The sequence below is a fragment of the Scleropages formosus genome, chromosome 16, assembly GCF_900964775.1.
Source record: "Scleropages formosus chromosome 16, fSclFor1.1, whole genome shotgun sequence".
Taxonomy (NCBI): domain Eukaryota; kingdom Metazoa; phylum Chordata; class Actinopteri; order Osteoglossiformes; family Osteoglossidae; genus Scleropages; species Scleropages formosus.
The window spans coordinates 4,872,790-4,888,218 of record NC_041821.1 but is presented as its reverse complement, the minus strand read 5'-3'; the positions used below and the strand labels follow the sequence as shown (position 1 = coordinate 4,888,218).

Here is a 15,429-nt window from a genome sequence, read left to right as displayed (position 1 = left end):
ACAGCGAACATGAATCAGATTCTCCTTTATCAATCGCAAAAAGCAAGTGGTAAGTGGGAGATGACAAACAGAGCTATTTTTTTGCACACCAACGAGCAGATGAATGTATGGTTATTTATCCATTTGAAAGATGCCTTATAATTCCAACGTTCCACGTGCAGGAATTTAAGACGAGATGCACAATATTACAGGGAATGATGATGCAGCTCTGCACATGGCAGCATTTACCCTCCAGCCACAGTAGTTATTACTGATGTAATTATACCATTAGGACTGCGCTGATTTGGTTTTGATGAATATGTGCGTCACTTCTCACGTTTTAAATAAACATAGGTAGCGTCCTGGACAAGGCCGTCACCCTGCAATCTGAAGCTCCCGGGTTCAAATCCCCTTGAACTGGAGGAAGAACATCCTCTTGAAGAAATTTGAATATCATAGTAAAGTTCATTATCAAACACTGGACAAAAAAAAAATACGATAATAATCAAAATCACCTCATCCCACTTGGTCCTCCTGTTACGTGGGTAAAAATCTGTGCAAAGCATCAGAATAAAGACATGCTGGTGTTGTGAAGGCCTACAGACCTGCAGAAGTTATTTCCTTCAGGGTGGACTGTAGGGCTCCAGCTTGGATGAATGATTTAAATGACTGAAATTTGAAACACTGGGCGGGTGGGGTATACTGCCATTCAGCATAATAACTAAATAATAAAGATTAAATAATCAATAAATATCTGGGGCACCTTCAGGGCTGGAACATAAATGGAACAGCACTTGAGTCACACGTGTACCTGTACCTGTACGTGTACCTGTACTTCTACGAGTAAGTAAGACACAGGAAATGTGTTGGAGGAGACGCCACGAATAAAATAATCATGACATATAGCGTAAACATCCAGCCAGGAGACACTCAACTGGGGGGGGGGGGGGGGGGAGGGTCATAACGCAGCTTCACGTGCAATAACACAATCGCCGCGATCCCGTCGCCTCAACATTTTTTGGCCACTTTTATTTTTAACTCATCTGGGGACTCGACGAACATCACGCTCGCGCGGACGAGGCTCGGCACCCGATTGGCTGAGGCGGACAACTTCCTGCTCCCGCGTCAGCCAATGCGCTTGCCCGTTCGCCACCCACGTGACTCCGCGAGCGTCCCAAAGTTAAAAACACGTTCTGTTTACGTTCCACTGTGCGAGGCGCTCGCGCTGCCGTGTCTTTGAGTTCCCAGGTGAAGTTAACGTTTGGAACTTGCCGTGAGGATTTTTTTTTTTTTTTTTTTTTTTTTTTTTTTGCGCCCTTGCGTGTGAGTGGCAGGCGCGTGCGCGCGCGGCGGACGCCGTGCCTTCCTTCGTCGTGTGTTCACTCGTGTTTGTTCCTGTTTTCAGTGTGCAGACCCTGACGGGGCACTCCGGAGACATGACGACCCAGGTGGTGGTGGAGTCCTGCTCAGTCCTCCCGCGCGACGGTGAGTGCACCGCGCGGCGCCGCCGCCTCGCACGCCTCAACGTGCCCGTGCACGCGCGTGCGCGAGCGAAGTAGACGCTCCGCATCCCACCGTCCTCTCCGCCACGTGCTCGAGCCCCGCGCCCCTCCGCCCCCTCCTCCGCGCGGGTCGGCGGTGCAGCGCGTGGCTACCTGCTCTCTGTTGGGCCTCCGTCGCGAGGGACACGTGCGCACCCACGCGCCTGCCAACCCCATTGGTTACCCCTCTCGAACGCAGTCCCGACGGAAGGGGACGGTTGGGTCGGTGGGGGGCGGGGCTGCTGTTTCCACTGCGCCCTTTTCCTCTTGGCACGAGGTGCTACAGTGTTGCAATGTACAGTGTTGCAACGTCCCGGCTCGTGCAAATCTCGTAGCAGCAATAGAAGTCGTCATAATACTAACAACAACAACAATAATAATAATAATAATAATAAGTGCTACATTTAAAATAACATTATTATTATTATCATCATTGCTGTTGTTGTGCCTAGCAGGGATTGTCACATCTTTCAATTCAGTCACCTGCCTGCTGTTACACCTGGAAATTCATCAGTCGTGTCCTTTCTTGTGTATAAATAAGTTTTGGACTAAAATCACATCTCGCTACTTTTTACACATGAATTGCCGCTCGTGGTTTTCTCGCTCCGCAATCTAAATGTCATTTAAATAAAAGGTGTGTGTGTGTTACGGGCCTCTTCCACGAGTCACTTGGCTTCACGGCGAAATGGGGAGGTGGGTTCGGACCCTTTGCTGGATTTCTTGCGTAATCCCAGGGGCTGTAGACGCGCTTGCTCGTAATTTCGGCGTACTCTTTTCACGTGTCCGTTGTCCCTGGGAAAACACTCCCTTTTCTTACGCGCCTGCGTACAATTTATATATATATATATAATGAGTCACGTCCTGATTTTAAGGATTTCCTCTAAATCCCGTTCAAACTGCGAATAATAACAATGCTGTTGGCCCTGACAGATGCCCCATTGTGTGCTGTGGACCTTCTTCAAGGAGGTTAAGCTGTGGGTTTAGTCTGGGGTGGGGGTTGAGTCCCACATCCTTCCTCCTCTAAGAGTAGGTGGCACGGTGACTCAGATCTGCACGCCGAACTCAGCGGCACGGTGGCCCGACGGAGTGCTCCATTTGGCATCACAGATGGACCCTTTGGGGGGACCTCGCTGCGGCCCTGCTTTTGGGATGGGACGCCACGCCTGATTAAGCGGACTCCTGGGCTGCAGGGAGGACGCAGCCGGCCTTGCGCTTTTTCTGTTTTAAAGCCCGTCCAGCAGATGTGTGTGTGTGTGTGTGTGTGTGTGTGTGAGGGGGGGGGCAGAGACAGAGAAACCTGGGTCCTGTGCTGCGATAAACAAGGCTTTATATTCAGATGATGGAAAAATCACAGCGGAATTTGCATTTAAATGTAGACGTAGAACTGGCCCCGTCATTTAAATTCAGCGCCCTTCGGGAAAAAAAAAAAAAAAAAACGCAAAGTTGTGTTTCGACCGTGTCTGAAGGAGAATGCCTCCGCGTCATATTCCTCGTTGATGTTTACGTTTGTTGCTTTGCGCGTGTGAGAGGAGGGACTCGACCACATACGGCTGTTCAGTTTTTTTTTTTAATTTATGTATCCTTACTCGGTGGTACAACTGCAGAACCTCTCCCTGGAAGAAACCTTGTATTTTTCTTGATTACATACTCGGTTGTTCCAGCACACCAGCCCCCCCCCCCCCCCCCCCCCCCCCCCCCCGAAACCGACATACGCACGCACGCACACACACAAACACACTCACTCGCATCCTGGGTGAAGCCCTGCCTGCGGTGGGTTTCGTTTCCTTATCGAGACCCGTGCGAGACGTTAAGCTATCAGTGGGCGTGCAGTTGTAACCCTGATGTCCTCCACATTGTGGACCGTTTCGGTGTGCAGACCCTGAACGGTGCACTCCGGCGACACGTTCAGATTGAGAAGGTCCGCGCAGCAAAGTTTCATCCCGTGCAGGAATCCGTGCTGCGGTGTCTGAGGAAGTACCCTGGAAACCACAAACATGGTCCAACCGGTTAAAGTAACCAGTCTCACCCGGACCTGCTCGGTGGCGTGAGCGGGAGTGACCGCGCCAAGACGGTCAGCGCCGCTGTGGGCACCGAGAGTTGCGGTGCCCGCTCTTCGGATCAGTTTTACTGACGAAACCTTGCTAGTTTTGCAAAGTGTGCCGGTTCACATTGGAGCGGTTGAGATTGACCGATAACCCGCCGAGCACCAGACTAAGAGCAAATCTGCTGACTCTGCGCTCTGTTTTTCAGTGTCTGACTGTTTATTTACTTGATTTTGCAAATCCGGCAGTCTCTCCTTCGTCGGCCACCGGTTTGCTGGTTTGGCTCAGGTGGCTGTTTACAGAGCCGCGTCACGTGGGAGGGGAAGCAGCCACTTAGACTCCGGTAGGCCAGCGCCGGTGCGGTTAAAATCAGAGGGCGAGCGGCTTCCTGCGTGCGCGTGCGTGTGCCTGCAGCTCTCTGACTCCTCGCAAACACAGATGTCTTCCTCCTCAGTCGTCACAGCGAAACCGCTGCGGGGTGAAAGTTGTCTGAAGTTTGAGAGCGAAAACGCCGCCTTTGTTTTGGTTGCGAATTCAGGTTGACAGCTGAGCAACGCCTCCGACCTGCTTTCGCGGCTGCGGCGTCCCCCGGTGACCGGCCGCCGCGCCTTGTTTGCGCGGAGCTGAGCGTGAATTCGCCATCCGTGGCTGCGCTCGCCCCGCCGGAGCTGTCGGTCGGACTGGTTTGCGTCGAGCGTGCGCGGTCACGCCGGGCCCTCTGGGTGGAGGCGACGGGGGTGGCTTTCCTGGCGGAGTCCAGCGGTTGCAGGCAGGCGGCCGCGGAAGGGCTCTTGCTTCTTGACGCTGTTCCAGCCCCCTGCCTCCAGGGGACGATCACGTGACCGTGCACCGTGACCTTTCCCTGTATGGTACCGAAGAGGCGCGCTCTGACCAGCGGCTCCTCCTGCTTGGCCGCTCTCCCATTTGCACTCATGGGGGCTCTTTCCTTCACTGTGCTCTCCAATATGGAAGTGAACGCTCACGTTTTTTCCCCTCCCCCCGTTGCTATCATGCACACAAACAAGCAGAGAGCCTCCCGGGCACCAGTGGCTTACCGTGGTCACGGTGTAACCGTGAGGCCTGAGAGAGGTGTTTATCTCCCGAAACTTACAGCCACGTTAACATTTCCACCAGATCTTCGGCGTGGGGGGGTTTGGTATCCGCCCTTGTATCGTTTGCATGTTGCTAACGGTGACTCGGAGCGTTATCGCCGAGGTGTTGCCTTGCCTTAACATGTGTTTTTCACCGCCGCGGTCCTGCCTTGACCGATACAATCTGGAACAAGTTCGAGGGTGTGGATGGGACAAGGTGGAAAGTCTGTTAGCTAATCGTACCTCAAATATTATCACCCGGGCACATGTGACCTGATGGGGGTTATAAAGCCCTGGAAAGCAGAGGGCCGTTGTGAAGTTGACGCCGTTCTCACACAAGCACATTCCTGTTGTCGCTTCGGTAAACACTCCACGGTCAGCATCCGGTGGGTGATCAAATTTCGGCACACACCAGTATGGAATTCGGCAGTACGGCACTCACAGAATTTGGACAGCGCTGGCATAGAACCAGCACCGTTTATTACTCATCATCACACCGGGTTGTGCAAGTCCTCGCTGCCCTGGCTCGTACTTTTCCGCCGACCTTTGACCTCACCGCGTTGTGGGCTGTCACTTCAGTCCCTGCCTTTGGTGACACCTCCAGGGTATTTTTTGGCCTCCATGTGGTTGCTCAGTTTATCTTCTTCCTCGTGGTGGAATGCTCGGGAACAGGACACACGTCCTTGGGGCTCAACTTCGATAGGGTCCAAAGTTTCATTGCTCCTTTTGCTGTTGTGAGGTGGGGCTCGGTGGACTCTTTGGATGGTTGCCGTTTGACGGTAGAAGTGAGGCTCTTAGTCAGGCGACCTTTTCCTGGACTTTCCTCAGTCTTCACCGCCACCATGCCCTCGATTCCATGAGGGGCAGCGCTCTGGAGTTCCACACTGCCTCTGTGGGATCCCCCAGCCACGGTTGACACAGTGAAGGCCTTTGTGTTGAGGAGTGAGATGACCACCTAAGATTGTTTGTCATCCAAGGACAAATCATGGTTCTTCCTCAGTATGAAACAGTTCTGCATTGTGTCTGTTTTTGATTCCCCTGTCTGGTTAAGATGTCGTCATCATCGTCGCCATCATCTAGAGTAACGTTGTGTAGATCCATCTTGAGGTCTGGAGGTGTTTAACGTCCTGCAGAACCGTTCTTGTCATGGACTCTGGAGAGTGTTGAACACTTCCATGGTTTTGAGAAGTGTCACATAATCGAGTAAGTGATGAGTGACCCTTTTATTGGTCCACAGCATTGTTTGAACGTGACCTGGTGGGTGAGGGCGATGTCTACGGCGACGAGGAGCAGGAGGAGTCACTGAGCGACACAGAGGTGAATGGCAGCTGGACGCCTCAAGAGAAGGCGCTCCACGAGGCGCGGATCAAGGCCAAGGCGAAGCGGCGCCTGAGGCGGACCTCGTCCCGCGACTCCACCCGCGAGTCCCTTTCGGAGAACACCGGAGACCCCGGGACCGAGCCCACCAGCCCCAAGGGCAAGATCAACACCAATGACCGCAAATCTAGGATGGGCAAGGGCCGGGGTCTTCCCAAGAAAGGTGTGTATGGACCACCCACCTTATCACCCAGAAATGCAGTCCCTTAATCGTTTAATTTATCTGATGGTTTTACAGTAGAATTGATCGCAGTGTTGGCTCCGCCCCTCTCCACACAGGCGGAGCAGGTGGTAAAGGTGTGTGGGGTGCGGCGGGAATGGTCTATGAGATGGAGGAGCCAGATGCCAAGGACCCCAACTATGACGAATCCTACCAGGTGAGAGAGCTGCTTGGAGGGCTCTGATTGGCAGAGACCAGGGTACGGTTGTACGTTTGCGGGTCATTGGGCCAGTCCGCTTTTTCCTAGTGTTTCCGAGCCAATCGGAAGGTCTCTGATTAGCATAAAGTTTTATTCAAAACAAAACATCTGATTTTATATTTTGTTGGTGGCCAAATGGCTCCCTTTATTTAACATGACATTTTCTTCCTGCAAAAACATTCATTTTTTCAGTCTTTAATGTGGTCAAAGGAGTAAAATTGTGCTTTTATCGCACCTGGAGCAAAATGTAAAGAAGGGAAATAACGTGCAGGGAAAAACACGAAACAGACCAAAGCGAATATGGAAACTCCCATCACAAGGGGCTCTTTGGGGACTTCAGTGATTATTCTGTGGAACGGAGTGGAGATCTGGCAGCGCGTCCAGGGTTGGATGTCGGGCTGCAGAGCCTCTTTAAAGACGAGGTGGCTAGAAGCGAAAGCGGAGGACGCTATCTGCTCTCGGACCGCAGTCTCCTAACTGCCGTCTCCACTTCTTCTTTTATTCGGCTCCCCCAAACTGGGGTATTTGTGGGGTTTTCACGTTGGTCTTTTTGTTATGAACAGGGTGGCCTCGAGGGGGCAGAGCGGCCGAGTGGAGCTGGCAATCCGCAGTAACTCGGGGACACAGAGGCCCGAGAGCCTCTTGCGTGTCACTTTTTGAGGAATCCCTCATGTTCACATATTAGCCACATGTTATTAATAGCAGTCCTTAGATTTTTCACTTCTCGTTTCATGGGTGAAAGAAGAAATTGTTGGACTTTAAGCCCCAGCACAGTTTTTGGTTTTATTCGTGATGGCGAGTGTGTGGGGCACTGGCACTGCGCGCTGGATGCAGCAGTGCATCAGTGGGTGGGGTGGCAACGCTTAATGCGAAAGGGCCCCGGTTTGCACAGCTCACCTCCAGGGTCCTAACAGCGGTCTCATGAGGAGGGGCACGTGCAAGGGTCACTCGGGTCAGAGGGCGGGGCCAAGAAGGGTAGACCTTTTGCTCTAGGCTTATGTGTCAGATTTCTCAGAGATGATGGAAAGCCTCCCCCCTCCATGATTCATTCATCTGACGCTGTGTTTATTCTGAAGGGGGTCAAAACAATAGTCCAGCCCTATCCCCACCCCCATCCTCCACTGCCACCACCTCCTGACTTTTAACCCTCCTGATTTTTCTCTAACATCGGTCAAAGTCCTGTTTCTATTATTTGAGGTGTGGTTAGGCTTGTTGCCCATTTTTGGTGGCACAGCTTCCAGTCAGTGACTGACTGAGTGTTGGGTCCACAGAGGTCAAAGGGCGTAAGTTGGATGGTGTTGGGTTTGTGCCGCTCGGGGTCCTGCAGACGATTGATGCCAGGTCCGTGCGCACCTGTGTCAAAGGGGGACACCGTGTACGCCACGGTCACACCGGAGCTGGAGGAGCAGGACCTGGAAAAGACGGTCACGCCCATCGTGCAGGAGTACTTTGAGCACGGAGACACCCGGGAGGTCCAGGTGAGGAGCTTGGGTCGAAAGGCAGCCAGGGGGCTCCGTATGTTCCTATGTGGTTACTGTCTTTGCATGTGCGCATGTGTGGACTGCTAAGCACACACTGTACTTCCAGATGCTGTTGAAGGAGCTTAACTTGGGCCAGCACAGGTTCGAGTTCTCCTCGCTGGCCGTGTCGCTGTCCCTGGAGGGCAAGGCCAGCCACCGGGAGCTGACCTCGCGACTCCTCTCTGATCTGGTGGGCAAAGGCCTCACGGAGGAGGACACGGCGCGTGCCTTTGACAGGATACTCAAGGATCTACCTGACCTCATCTTGGACACCCCGGACGCCCCGCAGGTATCGCGCCGTGTGCACAAACACGGCTCGCGACATTGGCATGCGTGCGACACCTTCATTAACGTTCACTGTATTTACAGATGCTGGGTCAGTTTGTCGCCCGGGCGATTGCTGACCACGCACTCCCTCTGGACTTCCTGGACCGCTACAAGGGAATGGTGGACTGTGTTCACGCCAGGTGAGGACATGGTTCCATGGGGAAGCATGACGAAGGCTCTTAGATGCTGGACAGATGTCCCCCTGGGATGATCAGCAAGACGTGATTAAGATCCACCTGTTTGACATCTGCATCACGTGTCTGAAGTCCAGTGCCACCCCCATCCTTCCACACCTTATGCTCTCCCATCCTCCGCAAGGGCGGCGCTAGACCGTGCGGCTGTGCTGCTCTCCATGAAGAGGGAGATCGTTCGGCTGGATAACGTGTGGGGAGTCGGCGGGGGGCAGAGGCCCGTGAAGCATCTCATCAAAGAGGTGAGGGTGGGGAGAGGGGGTCACTGTGTCAGAGGCTCACGGGACAGTGGCCCTTAACTGCTGTTTGCTAAGAAGCAGAATTCTGACGTTGCACTTTTTGCAATCTGTATATGCAAATATACTGTATATGTGTGCGTGTGTTTGTCTAATAATACATATTCATAGGCCCTTTTGTTTGCTTATATTTGTCTTTATTTTCTTTGTATTTCTTTATACAGCTGGAAATATTCAGTGCAGCAGTTCAGTTTATTCAAGCACCTAGACATGAACCAGTAAATCATAAATCCATTTACTTTTGCTTATTAAGCTGAGTACAGTAGTTAAGCAAATTCAATATTAAAACCAAGTTCACCAGAAAGGAAAAATCCACACAAAATAAACCGAAAAAACAAGATCCCTTACTAATCGCAGTGAAAATCACAGCTCCGGTTCCTCAACCGTGGTGCCCCTTGCTGGCTGAATTTGTGCCAGCAGTTACAGGGGTGATCAGAGCGCAGGTTTGTTTGGGTGTGTTGCCTTGTGTGAAGCCATGAGCTGCGGGAGTGTGTGAGGCATTCTGGGAAGGAAGCCACTGGCTACACCGCGAGCCAAATGCCTGTGTCAGCAGATTTCTCTCTCCGCCTCCCCCCCCTTCCCTCGCTCGCTAACTCGCCCTGGGATGACACGCCTGCAGATCGGTAGCTTGTGACAAATTGTCTGCTGACTTTTAATTCCATAAAGAGAAGAGGCCCTATGTGCTTGGAGGCCTCGGATATAGAAGGGTGTGTGTGTGTGTTCAGGCACACTTGTTCATCCAGTCTTGTGGGCAGTGCCACATTCCCCACTTCACTTCCTGTCCATGTGCCCGAGCTTTTGTGTGTGTGAACTCTGCCTGCCAGAGGCCAGTTTGCACCGCGGTTCAGGTACTTCACCTGGACCCTGCAAAACACGCCTTACACTCATTTAGGTTTTACAGTTTACCCTGGCCAGGTATAATTATTATTTATTTATTTGTCCAACACTTTTCTCCAAGCTGACTTGCAATGTGAGGTTTGTACACTAAGCTACTTACACTGATTTATCCATTTATACAGCAGGGTAATTTTACTCTCTCAATTCAGGGTAAGTACCTTGATCAAGGGTACTACAGTAGGGACTCAAACCAGGGACGTTTGAATTTAGGGCCATATCTCTAACTGCTGCACCCACTGCTGGCTCTTCTGGACCCTTCTCCTCTGGCACCATGGGTTCTGCAAAAAAAAAAATGTCTCAGGAAAACGCAGAGAGGGGCTAAACATTGTGCTGTTTGCACAGGGCAGGGGCACAGGGGGGCCGTGGTGCAGCAGGTTTGTCTGCGGCCTGCCATGGGGTGGATCTGGGGTTCAAGTCCTGCTTGGGGTGCCTTGCGGCGGACTGTCATCCCGTCCGGGGTGTGTCCCCTCCAGGCTTGCGCCCTGTGTTGCCGGGTTAGGCTTTGGTTTGCTGCAGCCGCACTTGGGACAAGCAGTTGTAGACGTGTGTGTGTGTGTGTGTGTGTGTGTGTGTGTGTGTGTGTTTGCATAGGGGATGCGGCCTCAGTTCAACTGCAGCCCAGGTGTCAGAACCCTGGTAACTTGTTTCTTGTGGAAAAGGCACGTGAGCGCCCTCTTCAGGGCCAGGGCTACTCATCCTGCAGTCTTGACACTGACTCAGGTCTTATTCATGTTTTGTTTTAAAAAAAAAAGAGTAAGGAGCCTGTGGATTCAGATGTACCTCATTATTATTGTTGTTGTTGTTGTTGTTATTATTATTATTATTATTATTATTATTATTATTATTATTATTATTATTACTGTTGGAGTGCAGCAGATGGCATAATGGTTAGAGCTACCACCTCTGGACCCTAAGGACAAAGGTTCAGTTCCTATCCCTGAGCAAGGCACTTACCCTGAATTAATAGAGTAAAAGTTACCCACCTTTGTAAAACTGTAAATTGTTATAGGCAGCTTAACATATATGTTGCTTTGGAGAAATGCATCAGCTAAAGATTAAATCTAAATAATAATAATAATAGCAGCAATAATAATGATGATAATAATGTCAAGGGAGGTAAAATCAAAGGGTTGTGTTTTAATGTTTGGCCAAGTGTGAAGCATGAGTATTTGAGTATCAAATGACACTCAGTTGCGTGTTCTCTGCTGGTTTTCACGCGGATGAGGTTTTACCATGATATTGAGCCCAGTCCCAGTGACGTGTTTCGTCTCCACATTCCAGATGAACCTGCTGCTGAAGGAGTTCCTGGTCTCGGGTGACGTGTCGGAGGCGGAGCGGTGCCTACGCGACCTCGAAGTGCCGCACTTCCACCACGAGTTAGTCTACGAGGTACCCCCCTGCACCAGAGGGCCGCAGGCTCTTAATCTTCTCCAGGCCGCGCCCCATCAAAGAATCTGACGACAGCTAAGGATCCCTCCTTGAAAAATATCTGTAAATAAATTAGGAGAAAATTTTGCTGAAATGTACTTAATTTATTGCACCAAAACTTGATCACCATCACACAAAATTATTATTATTATTATTATTATTATTATTATTTAGTTAGACTCTTATTTTCGTGGCAAGCCCACCCTCCTGATGTCCATGCAGGCTATACCGGTTAAAAACCCCAAATGTAGAAGTGTAAAAAATCCTGCTCTTTGTGCACATTGAGCCTGATCCCTGTTCCCTTCTCATGCCTTTGTTTGCTCACTTGTACGATAACTTCCTGTTTGGTTTAAAACAGACAAACACACGTTTTGATTTTGACAACAGATTTTGTTCCCTTCTCAACAAAGCAGGTCTCAGCTAATGGTATTCTGTGGGTCACTGGTCACTGTGTTTGTGTGTTTGGAGCAGTTTGCATTCCTCCCAGACCACTATGGGTTGGTAAACTCACCCATCTCTGTGTGTGTGTGTGTGTGTGTGTGTGTGTGTGTGTGTGTGTGTGTGTGTGTGTGTGTGTGTGTGTCTGTATTTCTGTCTCCATCCACAGGCAGTGATCATGGTGTTGGAGTCCAAAGGGGACACCGCCATCCGCATGATGGTCAAGTTGCTCCAGGCCTTCTGGAAGATGGGGCTCATCACCTTGGACCAGATGAACAGGGTAAGTGAGGAGGCTGTCCAAGACACCGCTCCACCCCTTCCTGTTAGCCGTAACACCAGCTAATAAACGTGCGTGCGTGCGTGTATGTGTGCGCGCGCACGCGCACATGCAGTTGCTCCATATGAGCTCATCCTTATCAAGCGCCGGGACAGCTTGGAGGAGCTGTCCAAAAACAGTGTCCTTCATTTAGGGGATGCTTACTCTGAAGTGGCCATGCGACCACGTTCTGCTCCTCAGGGCTTCCAGCGCGTCTTCGGCGAGCTGCCTGAGATCAGCCTGGACGTGCCTCATGCCCACGCCATCCTGGAGAGCTTCGTGGAGCTGTGCTACCAGGAGTCGGTCATCACCAAACACCTGAGGGACACCTGTCCTTCCAGGTCAGCATGCTGTGCCTTGGCCAGGCCTTTCGTACAGGGGGTCACTTGTGTAGCCTTGCATTTGTACACCTTACACACTGTACAGCGAGCGGGTGAGTTTCCTTTGGGGCTAAAACCCGCAACATTCTGGTTGGGAATTCAGTACCATAGTCTGCCCCCCAGCTCCTTTCTCTACTCTCAATACACTTCTCTGTGTAATCGTGTGTTAACTGTAATTCTGTCATGATTTTACAGTAGATGGTCCATGTTTTCCACCAGGGGGCGCAAGCGCTTTGTCAGCGAAGGTGACGGCGGACAGCTCAAGAACTAGAAGGCTGCAGGGGGAGGGGAGGCACGAGAGCAGGTGTCCCCCAAACCCTCATGCTTGCAGGCCTCAGGTCGAGCCCCACCCCCCATCTGTTCGACCGAGGCGTTCCGTCATCCCGCCCCCCACCATCACCAAGGTGTCACTATGCGAATGAGGATTGAGACTCGGTGGGGGGAGGGGGTGGGGCTGTCTGCCTTTTTTCTTTATGATTCTCTGATGTTATAAAAAATGGATTTTCATGGTTGGAGGTCCTTCTGACGCCCCCTCGGAGTCTGGATGGAAGGTGGAGGGGGTTGGTTAAGCCGTTCTGCGCCGTCAACCAGTACGTTCATGTGTGCTCTTGTGTTTCCTGTCGCATGTTCTTTGCTCATAAGGGTAACTAGCACTTATGTAATAACGGCGAGCTCACTGTATGGTCTTGGTCTCCAGTCCTTTCGGTGTTTCTGGCTAAGCTTCCAGTTCATCAACCACCCTAACGCTGTGCCGTACCGCCCCCAAATGGGCCATAGCCGTCAGCCCCGGCCGTATTTCTCTTTTCTCTCGCGGATGATCTGTCGATCGCCACGGGTGCAGAGTGCGATGTGAGAGCACAGCTGTCGATACGTTCCGGTGTTTCGGAGCCTTATTCGTGGCAAATGACAGCTGCATTTCCCAGTGCGGATATTACCCAGAAGTCCTCTCTCCCAATTGTATGGTTCCGGTCCTGGTGACAGTGAGGTCTTTGTCGGTGGAGTGTCCTTCAGCTGTGCTGCGTCAAGGGCTGTGTACTTGCTGTACAGGCAAAGTGGGTGGAGCTTATATGTGTGGGTGGAGCCTACTGAGAACGCTATTGGCTGCCACAAGGTAAGCTCCGCCTCTGGGATAAAACGTTCATTCCTCAAAGCTCCTCAGAAACTGCCCAGAGTTTGCGTTTCTCTGGGGAATTACATCAAATTGCTACTCTTTTACAAGGCTTCCTTCAGATGTTGACATGGCTGGCTGTAAACACACCTCTGGTCCTTCCTAATCCTGCGTACGTGGTGTTTCGGTTCCCCTTGCGCCCATCATCGCGTGATCACATTTGATGTATCCGATTTGGATAGTGTCCTTTAAGCGGTGCCAAAAATTCTTTGGATGGATTTAAACTCCTTGGCTGATACACAGTAGTGCAGTGTTGTTTTGAACTTTGTGCCAGCAGGTGGCATTGTGGTTAAGGACATGGACTTAACTGGCCCCACTCCCTGCACTTACTGCTGTATAACTCTCAACTGCTTCAGTTAAAATGACCCTGCTGTATAAATTAGTGAAATACTGTAAGTTACTTTGGATAAAAGCCTCATCTAAGTGACACGTTAATAACACTGATAAAGCAGTTAATATGTCACATCATCAGGCCTTTGAGATCTGCTGTCGTGATTAATCTGCTAGTTGGTTGCGTCTCGGGGAGAGTAAAACCGTAGTCCCCGGGGATTCGCCCCCCCCCAACTCGAGAACCGGGGACAATCGAACGGTACGGGAGCGGCAGGTGAACAACATGGTCGCAATGTTGTTTCTTTCTGATGCGTCACTTGTTGCCGTCAAGCGGTAATTGCATTATGGGTGAAGGGCAGAGAGCAATCTTGTTTTTGATTGGTCATCTCCCAAGGGGGCGGAGGAGGCTGGGCGAGTGACGTCATGACGACTAACGAGTCACCCAGCTGGCCTCTTTCTCTCCGGGTCTTTAAATTACATTTTTTTCCTAGTTTTTTTTGTATTAATATTATTATTTATTTGTTTTTATTCCCAGTCTCTGCTTTGGCCCTTTTAAGAGTCAGTGACTGTGGGCGGATGTATCACTCGATCCTGTGTGGCAGCGAGCGCCCGTATCCACGCGTTCTGGGAAATGTGTGACCGAAAGGGCACTAAGCTCCGCTTATCGCACCCTGCGCCGGTATATAGGCCTAGACCTCCCCCATTCCCCTCCCCTCCCCTCCCCTCCCCTCCCCTCCCCTCCCCCGAATGCCAGAAACACCAAAGGCCTCCGATTTCCCGCTGTTTTCGCAAGACCACAGAAGTAGGGCCGCAACAGAGCTTTATGCCAAAACAGTTTTAATTTCTGTGAATATCTGGTTATCAGGAATGGCCCTGGTTATTGCTTTGACGACACATTTTTTACATGGCCACATGGCTTAATGAAAGGGATGGTTTGATAAGATTTTTATTATTTTTTTTTAAATTTTGGGGAAGATAACTACTGTAATGGTGACAAGTTCTGGTGAATTTCAGTGGTAAAACTGCTTTGTTTTTTGATTAACTTGTTACAGACTTCCTGCATTGTAAGACGTTTGTAATTATTTGAATAAAAGTACCGAAGGCACGTGTGCGATGACACCCGTGTGTTTGTGCCGCCTGCGCTCAAGGACCGCGCCGGGCACCTCGTCCTTTCCCTGCGTGCTGTTTTAAACACATCTTTCTGCTAATTCGTCAAAGCCACTTGGAACTGAACACTTCCATTTGTGTTTCAGAGCAATGCAAATCACATCACTTTGAAATGTGTGTATATTTTTTTTATTATTATTTTGACTCTGTCTTCACATAATTGTGTGTCTTTCTTAGTTCTTTGGTTATTTTATTTCTAGATTGCACACCCCTTCTTTAGGCTGAACAGGTGACAACCATGTTATTTGGACTGAAGGCTAATTATAGCACTATTCTTGTTAGCATGTTTCCAAATTATGTATTTTCTTGTTCGACGTCCTCATCCGGAGTGATGACAGGGTAATTGTAGTCACTCGTATGGCAGCTAGTAATTAATGTGTACATGGTTGAGTCTCCATCCTTCAAGAAAATATCAAGTTGTAAGAACCAGCATCTGAGTGTTGGAGACCTGCTTGGGTCACTTCTGTGCCAGTATCAGTGGGGCTTAATATGGAATTCTCGCTCTGTGTGTGTGTGTGACAG

At 50.7% G+C, this 15,429-nt stretch overlaps 1 protein-coding gene across 4 annotated transcripts; it reads left to right on the top strand.

Annotated features, from left to right (window-relative positions):
- The first annotated feature begins 940 nt into the window (after positions 1-940).
- On the top strand, positions 941-14,896 carry pdcd4a (programmed cell death 4a). 4 transcript variants are annotated; one of them, XM_018736078.2, is made up of 12 exons: positions 941-1,227; positions 1,385-1,464; positions 5,891-6,193; positions 6,310-6,407; positions 7,814-7,927; positions 8,037-8,258; positions 8,339-8,436; positions 8,615-8,729; positions 10,962-11,069; positions 11,716-11,826; positions 12,064-12,203; positions 12,462-14,896. In XM_018736078.2, the coding sequence occupies exons 2-12, from the start codon at positions 1,416-1,418 to the stop codon at positions 12,511-12,513; spliced, it is 1,410 nt and encodes a 469-aa protein (XP_018591594.1). In that variant the 5' UTR covers positions 941-1,227; positions 1,385-1,415; the 3' UTR covers positions 12,514-14,896. The 4 variants fall into 4 exon arrangements, with proteins under 4 accessions (XP_018591594.1, XP_018591597.1, XP_018591595.1 ...); XM_018736081.2 differs by having other exon boundaries at positions 941-1,252; XM_029259161.1 differs by lacking the exon at positions 941-1,227 and having other exon boundaries at positions 1,268-1,464.
- Positions 14,897-15,429: the final 533 nt, after the last annotated feature.

Excerpts from the sequence above, each read along its gene's own strand:
- pdcd4a (XM_018736078.2), top strand. The coding sequence starts at position 1,416 with ATGACGACCCAGGTGGTGGTGGAGTCCTGCTCAGTCCTCCCGCGCGAC. Across the intron at positions 11,070-11,715 it reads ACCACGAGTTAGTCTACGAG|GCAGTGATCATGGTGTTGGA; the intron begins GTACCCCCCTGC and ends CTCCATCCACAG. Across the intron at positions 12,204-12,461 it reads AGGGACACCTGTCCTTCCAG|GGGGCGCAAGCGCTTTGTCA; the intron begins GTCAGCATGCTG and ends GTTTTCCACCAG.